Source organism: Chaetomium globosum, genomic scaffold (assembly GCF_000143365.1).
Source record: "Chaetomium globosum CBS 148.51 scaffold_1 genomic scaffold, whole genome shotgun sequence".
Classification (NCBI taxonomy): Eukaryota; Fungi; Ascomycota; class Sordariomycetes; order Sordariales; family Chaetomiaceae; genus Chaetomium; species Chaetomium globosum.
Genome location: NT_165976.1, coordinates 6,416,035 through 6,425,596, shown reverse-complemented (window position 1 = coordinate 6,425,596; position 9,562 = coordinate 6,416,035). Strand labels below are relative to the sequence as shown.

The 9,562-nt window shown below is 55.6% G+C and overlaps 3 protein-coding genes across 3 annotated transcripts; 2 read left to right on the top strand and 1 right to left on the bottom strand.

Moving 5' to 3' along the window:
* Positions 1 to 493: 493 nt before the first annotated feature.
* Positions 494 to 3,406, bottom strand: CHGG_02072 (uncharacterized protein; the record flags this gene model as incomplete). Its single annotated transcript, XM_001221292.1, has 3 exons — positions 494 to 951; positions 1,280 to 1,351; positions 1,915 to 3,406. The coding sequence occupies 3 exons, from the start codon at positions 3,404 to 3,406 to the stop codon at positions 494 to 496; spliced, it is 2,022 nt and encodes a 673-aa protein (XP_001221293.1).
* A 135-nt stretch (positions 3,407 to 3,541) lies between these two features.
* On the top strand, positions 3,542 to 5,910 carry CHGG_02071 (uncharacterized protein; the record flags this gene model as incomplete). Its single annotated transcript, XM_001221291.1, has 4 exons — positions 3,542 to 3,579; positions 3,890 to 4,013; positions 4,261 to 4,350; positions 4,528 to 5,910. 4 exons carry the CDS (start codon positions 3,542 to 3,544, stop codon positions 5,908 to 5,910), a joined length of 1,635 nt encoding a protein of 544 aa, XP_001221292.1.
* Positions 5,911 to 6,896: 986 nt separating this feature from the next.
* CHGG_02070 (uncharacterized protein) lies at positions 6,897 to 9,414 on the top strand (the record flags this gene model as incomplete). Its single annotated transcript, XM_001221290.1, has 5 exons — positions 6,897 to 8,073; positions 8,130 to 8,320; positions 8,458 to 8,564; positions 8,622 to 8,917; positions 8,978 to 9,414. The coding sequence occupies 5 exons, from the start codon at positions 6,897 to 6,899 to the stop codon at positions 9,412 to 9,414; spliced, it is 2,208 nt and encodes a 735-aa protein (XP_001221291.1).
* Positions 9,415 to 9,562: the final 148 nt, after the last annotated feature.

Sequence of the window (9,562 nt, the reverse complement as noted above, 5' to 3'; positions counted from 1 at the left end):
GGGGAGGACGGCGTTCTATGGTGGTGAAACCGGCCTGGGCGAGTGTCTTCCACTCTTGGGCGAACTCGGTGGGGCCGGTAAGATGACCTCATCATCCGGAGGGTGCTCGCCGTGTATTTGACCTTGGCGTACTTGGTGCCGTAGAAAGAAGTAGGCCTGGTTCGACTGGCCGTGAACGGGGAAGGCGGCTCTCGTCATGTTGGGCGTTGGCTGGGCAGGGATGGAAAGGTGATGTGATAAGAGTTGTGGATCAGATGTGAGTGTGTAGGTATCTTGATGCTGGATGTTGGTTGAGAATTTGTGCGAAAGTAGGCGGAGGGGAGGAGGTTTATATAGACCAATCTTCGGGTTTGCCCAAGCGGATGTGAGGAATGTTGTCAACCGGGTAGAGTGCAGCTACCCGTCCTCGGATGCGCCAGCAAGCCGGCAACATCGCGATACCCGCGGTTACCGCTTGTCCACGCCGCCTTCGGCTGGCTAGATGACGTTTTCATCACCATTGACATGCCGGATTCTCCTTCTTGCAGACGGATGTGCAAGCTGAATACTCGCGGCTCTCCACCTTCTGCAGGCCTGAACGCATCGCAGAATCCAAGTCAATAACTCGATATTGCCGATCCCACGACACAGACAGGGCGGTAAGACGACAGCAATGAGGCGGCCAGCTATCTGCCTTTGCCATTGGATAACTTCGTGTCTTAGGTGCCTGGTAATATGTTCTGATCACCGAGGGGGTTGACGCCTCTGGAGCACGAATGTTTCGAGCGCGATCGCGCACCCGTTTAAGCTGGGCCACGACGAGAGATCTGCACTCGGCATTGGGCCATCGCGGGCCGCGTTGCGGAACGTCGCCCGCGGAGCTGCAGGGTGCGGAAGCCATGCAGGCCGGGCCAGGCCCCGCAGGGACTGGAGGCGGTGGTTGGCCGAGAATAACGGCCGAGCTGCAGGATGCTGTAAAAGAAGCACATGCATCCCGATTGATCGCTAGCAGTTCTGCAGCGTGGGTTTGGTGGGAGCTGAACTGAACACAAGCAATATGTGACTTTGGGGAGGGGCAGAGGGGCAGAGTTGGGTAAGTCCGGTTGGACTAACTACCTACCTAGGGAGGCAGGCATGGCTAGATCGGCATCTCATCAGCCAATCTGTAGTCAAGAATCCCCTACTTGTTTACGGAGTGAGGGAGGGGACTTAGATCCACATGGGGACCTTGGTAGGTAGAGAGGTGGTGAGTGTGGTGGCACGACGTCTCTGACATGCAAGCCCGTGTCGAATGGCTCACCAGAACGAGCTGCAAGTTGACTCTCGATGGCGTCGAGGGGCAAAAATGCAACGCCGGCCGAAGTGAGGTGATCTGGAAATGGAAACGAGAATGTGTAGTAATATGTTGTCACCTTCACATCATTCGACAGAATCAAACTTTGGGCAGCTCCATAGCAGCAGACGTGGATAGCCCGAAGCCGGCGTCTCTCTTTACCGCAGTTGCCGTTTGGTCGGTCCCACAGTCGTTGAGTGTCTTGGCTCGGTTGTTCAAAAAAGAGAGTGTCTGTCCCGAGTGTGTTGCCTAAGAATTCCGCACAAAGATCGACTCCCAAGCGCTTTCCCTAGGCTCCTTGGCTTTCGAACGGGCGGAATGATATCGGCCTCCTAGCACAAAGCGCTCGGCTTGTTCTTTCAACCAAGATTCCCTACCCACCATCCAATCTCTAATCCCACGCTCAAGATCCCAACCCGGACCCCAGATTTTCTCCCTAGTCGCTTCTGTTCGTCGCCAGGGCCATGTTAGGCGGGCATAAAATCCGGCTAAGCCACCATAGCCCCCCAATCGGGTCAGAGGCCGCATGACATGAAAGTACCCCTCTAGGACTTGTTTTGCCTCGGCCTCTGTCAAGGGTGCGATTGAGTCGTCTTCCTCACCCAAATGAAAAGCAGCCACCATACGGATCGTGAGAGCCGGCAGATTGAGCTTGTCCTTGACCTGGGCAATGGTTTCCGCCCACTCCTTATACACGGCATCCCCTTTCAGCGGCCACTGACCGCCGATGTAAGGGGGAAACACCATCTCCACGAAGCGCAAGTAGCCAAGGCAGTCCACCGGCACAACGTCCCGGAGGAACCGGCTGACGGCTAGCCGGCGGGTTTGGTCAAAGCCACTCTGACGCGACGGCCCGAACATGTTTAGCTGTGGGCTATCGACCACTGCAAACCGATTCTGAGAAAAGAAGACCGAGCTTGCGTCATGACGCATGGCGCGGCTGACGAGGAACAGTGAGGTGGGTGGCGCCCAGCACCTACAGGTAGACGAAGCGGCAGCATGCGTGAGTTGGCAATAGCACCCAACGTAGTTGGCAGTATCCCAATACGGCCTCTCCGAACAGTGGTTGAATTGGCAACCGTGGTGAATTCCCGGCTCCCAGTCATGATTTCCCCTCCCCACCCAACTCGGACAAGAGGGCTGACATGCCACGTATTTGCCAGGAGACACGGTCCATAGGACTTCTTTTAGCGGCGTGACGAGGTCTGTGTATTCTAAAATGTGCAGACGCAGCTCGCGTGGTAGCCCAGCCAGACCACTGACCGGGGACACTGGACGCCGAAGAGGCGGCAGTGACAAGCTCGGCTGTAGGCTGCGACACCTCAAAACCGCATTCCGAGCAAGATTGCGAAGCATAGAATTCGGGGTTTTGGATAGTCTAATATGGCAATTCTTCAACGGCGGGAAATGGCGAAACGCGTCTAGCACCATGATGGCCAGCTCAGTATCCCGGCTGTGAATGTCGCACACAAATGAGAGCTCAAGCCGCCCTGGAGTAATGTGCCGACCTAGATAGGCAGCTGTTTTGTACCATTCTGCCAGCATAGGCTTCGTGGAAGGGTGGGACCGCCGGAGCGGCGGATCGTGCCTCTCTCCTCCATCGCTGTGACCGGAGTATCTGCAATCTTGATCACATTTCAGATCTCGAATGCCGTAGTAGATTTCGAATAGGCGCGGCTCAGTACAACACCCGCCCCGGCCCCTCCCAACGGCATCTCGGGAGTGACAGGACGCCTGGTTGAGAATGATTTTGAGGCTGGTCAAGGATGCGACGGATTTGGCTCTAAGGTCTCGCAAGGGTGACAGGGAATGGAGGGCCTCGTAGTGACAGAAGAACTGGTTTGAGGAATACAACAGAGCTGAAGTTTCAGAGTAGATGGTGCGGCAGGTGAGCAGAAGGCCGTAGAAGCCGACGGGTGGAATTCTGGGAGACGTGTGGCGGTACGGTTCGCACAAGCCGTAAGGTCCGCACAAGTCAAACGGGTCTTGCATGGAGAGGCCACTAGAAAAAAAGGACTGGTTGTAGGTCCCAACCAGACGATAGATGCGGTCCCGGATTTCGGAGGAGAGACGAAGAAAACTCGGGCAGATCATAGTGGGTTGGGTGGGTTAGGTGGGTGAGTGTGAGTATGTCGTCATGTACGTAGTTGTTTATTTTTTTTTTTTTATTTTTTTTGGATATGGGGAGATTCAGGAGGTGTAGAAGTTAAAGTTCAATTGTTGGCTACCATGTCCGTTTTTGACTGCTGCCACGACCGGCGTCTTCTGTGAGGGGGAAGTTGGGAACCAATCAACAAATATTTGCGCAGGCAGCAACGGGCCATCATGCCATGTCCGATTTTTTTTCTTGAGCCACGGTGGTTGCTGGTTGCTGGTTGGCTGAATGCAAGCCAAGAAATGGTTGGGGGACCAACTGCAGCATCTTGCAACATCATCCGAGGAGAGAAAAAGAATATGATAAGATTTGGTTTTGTTTTGGAGCATTTCAAGGCGAGAGAAGGCATAGCTTATCGTGGAAGAAAAAAAAAAAAAAAAACACTAACGTTAGCTAACTAGTTAACTAACCCCTGTAGTTAGTATAACAACATTTGTTGACAACTGGCGCCTCACTTCATGCTGCAAGAAACCTACCTGCGTGGATTTTCCCTCATTCCCCATCCCCATCGAATCCGCCGTTCTTCATCCTCAATATCCAAACTCCGTACGTATCCCGGCCGTGCCACCGAGACCATCGTCAGTCAGCCTCGATGCCCGCAAATTGGTTGTCGTCGATATGGCTGACTTGGAGCGTTTGGCCCGACTCCGCCACTGGGATCACGAAGACTACACAGGCCCGTAACACGACTCGGAGGATTGGTTCTTGGTACCGGCCGGCCGAGAAGAACAAGTCCGAGATGTATTGTAAACTGAGATGCACCGTGTCTTAATAATCTGTGTACCGTCGCCAGGTGTTTTGTGTGCAAGTGATAGACCACCCGATAACACAATCTGGCAAGTCGCATACAACCTTGAACCAGGATACGACGCTACCAAGTAAGGTATGTCCATGTACTCAGCTCCTGGGGTATTTAACAATGGCGTTCCGAACACCCGCCAAGACAACCAACCGTTGGTAGGTAGTGCGGCCTGACGGGAGGCTTGGGCTCTCAGCTTGGTGGCTCAGTTCACCTGTATCCAGTGATTGGCCCAGACCATGCCTACCATACCTGACGAAGGCATATATCGTTGAACCATCCAACCGCCGCACAACTGGAATCATGCAGCACCTTCCTGTGGAGCTCTTGGAGCGCATTTGTAGTTTTCTCTGTTTCCATTGCCAAGCGCCATGTTACTTCCCAAACGCCGACATGAAGGATGTGGTGTCGGACAAGGCGTCTCTGGCGCGTTTCTGCCGAGTTTCCAAGTCGATATGCGCCGTCGCCCAGCCATTTGTCTTTCACTACTACGCCGCCGGCAACCTCACCTCGTACTATCGCGACCTTCCGACAAGACCTGGGTATCTGTACAGCGGTGAACCTGAATTGTGGTCCCACTCCAGCGACCTGCTTCCCTTCGTTCTCCGTTCCATCATCCTCCGCCCCGGCCTCGCCAGATGCGTTCGGTCCCTACAGTTGATCACCCTTCACCACTACGTCGAGGAAGCTTTCACCTGGGAAGACGGACCAGAAGGCGACATCGCGCCGGCCATCCGAAAAGCAAGCACCGACCTCGGCCTCATTGCCTACAACGTCTTCCATCCGGAGTACATGGGTTGGGTCCGTGAGAACCTTGACCCCGAAGACCGCCCGCGCATCACCATCGGCTACGTGCACCACACGCTCGAACAACTCGCCATCCTCCTCTGCCCGCGCGTCAGCACCCTCCTCCTCCTAGCCGACTTCTCGCCCCCCACCGGCAACCTGCTCGCCTCCCACGGCACCGCCCTCACCACCATCGCCCTCGTCTCCCACGACAGCCGCGGCCACTACGCCCACGCGGGACCCATCCTCGCCCTCGCTCCCAACCTACACACCCTGCACGCCATCGACGCGCGCAACCACGACGCCCGCGCCCGGCCCGCCCCGGACCGCCTCGCCGGCGTCGCGCCCTTCTCTACCAGCACTACGACCACCGACAGCGACCCCCGCCCACCACCACCACCACTCGTGTTCCCCGCCCTACAAAAAGCCGCGCTGCACGACCTCGGCCTCGCCGCGCTCGCCGAGTTTGTGCGGAACGCCCCCGCCCTGCGCGAGCTACGCTACACCGAGACCTGGACCGAGGACGACGGGCGCGACCCCGAGTACTATTGGGGCTTGGCGGGGTGCTTGGAGCCCGCGCGGGAGACGCTCCGGCGCTTGGTGCTCAGGGTGCCGGTCTCGCCAAGGTTGGGGGCTCAGGCGACGTCGGGGTTGGGGTCGGGGTTGGGATCATCGGGCGCGGTTGTGGGGTTGCTGAGAGGGTTGGTAAGGCTGGAGGTGTTGTCAGTTTCGCAGGAGGCCGTTTACGGGTGTGGTGCTGTTGGGGGTATGGTGCGGCCGCTGCGGGGGGGGGCTGGCTGGGTTTCTGCCGCCGTCGCTTGTGGAGTTGTGTATTTCGCAGGTTTATCGGGATTTTGAAGGGGACTTGAGAGGGCTGGCTCGGGACGCTCCCCGGTGCTTGCCGCGTTTGAGGTTGGTGACGGTCGGCTGTGGTGATATCGAGATAACCGTCCCCCAAGGCGCTGAAGGGGAAGTGCGAGGATTCTTTGGAGAGAAGATTAGGACGGAGCTGCGGGAGGTGTTTGCAGAGGTCGGGATTCTGTTGACATGGGGTCCACTGATCGAGGACGAGGGGGGAGACGTTCCGGGGTTACCAGTGTATGAATCGCGCCCCGACGGTGACTCAGGTTGGCTGTGGGAACTTGTTATACAGTAGGTACCTAGGTAGTTTGAGTCAAAAGTTGTTTCACTGGGATTCAAAGATTACCTATAATATGTACTCCGGACTTTGCCCAGGACTCCAGTTCGTTCTGGCCCGAGGTCCCGTGTACTAGAGAAGTGGATAAGTTGAACGGAAAATTGATTTGAGAGTAGGTACATGTGCCTTGCCTTTGTAGTCACTTTTGCTTTTTTTTTCTCTTGACGCCTTCGATTTTATCTGTGTTATCTTGGTTTCTTATCTCTCTGTCATTGCTTTCTTATTGTGCTTTCGAGTTCGGCAGCTTTTAGGCAGTTCTCAGCGTATGCAGCCAGGGTTTGGTACCCGGCTGCTGGTCACGAAAAAAAAAAAAAGAAAAACGTTGGAAAATTCGGGGGAAGTGTGCCCGAACTCAGACTACAGTCAAAGAAACAGGAACAATGAATCCCCACAGTTTTCTCAGCCTTGAAAATCGCCCCCCATTCGACTGCAGCCTAGCTTACTTTGGGCAAGTGCCCTGTTGTGCGATGCGAAAATCTCATCCAATGCCGCTCGCTTCCCCGCAATTTGCATGGCCCGAGCGGCGGCGTTCTGGGCCCAGATACAGCATTTTGATGTCGGGGATCGGAAGCTTAGTGCTTTCATCAAAACAACACTTAAAAGTACCACCCATGGTGGATGCTTATGCTTTGGTTTGACGTCAGCCATGGCCGATGCCCTGGGAATCCACCGGTGCCCAGTCTGCTCCAAGACATACAAGAGACGCGAGCATTTGCAAAGGCACCGCAGCACGCACACGAGGGAACGTCCGCATCGCTGTATTGTGTGCGGTGCCTCATTTCAGAGGTCCGACGTGTTGAAGCGTCATCTCCAGACCTGTGACGGCCCATCAACCCCATCATCCAGTCGCCGCCGCGCTTGCGATCGTTGTGTCCGCCAGAAGAAGGCTTGCAACTCAGCCCAGCCCTGTTTCAATTGCCAGCGACGATCGGTCGTGTGCCACTATTCAATCCCACCGTCAGCCCCCTCGGCCCCCTCGGCATCATCCCAGCCCGCAGGTCCCCCTGTTATCGATGATCCATCTAACCACAACAACCTCGACGAAACTACCGCCCACCCCGATGTCCCTCAAACCGACCAGCCGCCGAGCGAGGAGTCTGTTCTCGCCGACTCCACCTTCGACCATGTGCCGTTTGATGACCTCGACACACTAATCCAGGAGGCAGTCTCGCAGTTCCAGATCCCGGACAGTTGGTTTGACGTCAGCCCCTCGCACTCAAGCGGGACAACGGCGTCTCTTGCCGTCGAGCCGGACCTCTTCCATAAGCCCCCTAATGATTCCCTTAGTTCGCGCTACCGTGGCTACTCGTTCCATTTCTTGAGTGACTTTACGAGCAGGACTGGCCTAGTCTCGTCGTTTGAGTGTGCCACTCTTGCCCAGCGCCAACAGATTGTCGCTGCGTTCCATCCGTCCTATCTCCAACAGCCGCCGCTCGATCCCTTCAGCATTGTTCCACCGTCAACTTTACCGCCCGAAGAACCCACTTCGCAAGTTTCGGGGTTTGTCTCCAATGTCGGGCCGGTAAGCAGCGGCCTGTCTTCATGGTCCCTCTGGCTGCACAACCCCATCGTTATCAATCTGCAGCAGGTGGTTCTGCTCCTGAAAAACGTCGTAAGGGTGAAGCCAAACAATAGCACTATTACTCTGGACTGGTCAGCAGCCCTAGAGCAACAGTGTTTGCAGTTCTTCTCACCTCCTCGGGTTGTCAAGTTCATCGAGCTGTACTGGTCTGTTTGGCATCCCAACGTCAATTTCCTCCATCGACCTACCTTCAACCCGACCGCCACCAAACCGATTCTGCTGGCCACCATGGCTCTGATTGGTAAGCGCCCTGAGGCCTTCCAGTCGTGTTGATGTGCGTTCTGACAAGAACGGTAGGAGCCTGTGTATCCCCGGATCGTGCGGACAACGATGATGCCAAAATGTGGTTCAACTGTGTCGAAGAGATGGTGTTTACCGACGACGACTTCTGTAGCGATATGGAACCCCCCGCCGTGAGCGACATCGACACGCCAGTCTACACTCCCGAAAACCGACTAAAACTCCAGGCCCTACAAGCGGCCTATCATGTGTGTCTGTACCAAAACTGGGAGGGTTCGGACCCAAGCAAACGGCGCATCAGACGACACCGTTTTAGCACTGTGGTATCAGTAAGGCGCCCCCCTAGAAGAAGGACCTTTGAATGTCTTTGCTCAACCGTGCCCAGACCGCTCGAGACCTTGGTATCGACACGGCTCGACACATGGACTATAGCGCACAGCCCAAACACGAATTCATCTGGTTTGAATTCGTCATGAGGGAGGAATTGATTCGGTGCGTCTTTTGTAGTCGCCCGGACCCTGTGCAACGTTACCGCTGACTCAATAGCAGCATTTTCACATGGATCTTCCTCCTCGATACAGCCTTCGTCATCTTCAATAATCTGCCCCATCGGATGGTCATCAAGGAGATGAAGATGGACATGGCGAGTCCCGAGGCCTGCTTCCAGGCGGAAACGGCGGATGATTGTATCGGTCAGATCTACCGCTGGATGCCGTCGACTAGCCCGTTTTGCACTTTGCTTCTTCGTGACGCCATCGAAAACCTGTGTATCGACGTCATGTCGCCAGAAGTGCAACAACAGTATTCTCAACTTGGCCCGCTGAACTTGTTCGCAATGGTTTCCGGTGAGTTAGGCACAACCATCCGGTCCTACCGCGCGTGCTGACGAGTTGACCTTTTTCTAGCGATCCACTACATGATCTTTCAGCATCAAAACCTATTTGCGGTGGAAGGTCAGCTGGTCCCCATCCGCAACGGACTGCGAAATTGGATCGGTATCTGGGAAAGGTACGCCGAGGTGCCGTCAGCCCTCTCCCCGCACGGTTTACTGCAAGAAGACTGCCCAGCGCCAGCCTTGATGTGGAAGCGTATAGGTTTCTTCCGCTCGTCGCCCGAGTACTGGTTGCTTGGGAGTCTCCTCACGGATCGCCTATCAGCGACGGCGGTGACATCCACGGATATGTCCTCGGCAAATGGCAACCTGTCAGGTCCTTTTCCAACTTCGGCGAACGCTCGTGGCAAAGCTAGGTCCGCCGAGCCGATCCTCGAGAAGTATGACCAGACGAGCATGCGCCAGGTCAATGAACTCATCAACGGCTTTCAGAAGTTCAACATTGGGTGATCCCGGCTAAGGACAGGCAGGTCGGTCGGGTGATGTTGGACAATTTGAACCCCACCGCTCCGCGAGACGTGGCGTTGAGAATCCGGGGAAATCAGGGGATTAGGGGAAGTGGACTACTAGTAGCACATGGGTACTCCACTGTACAAAA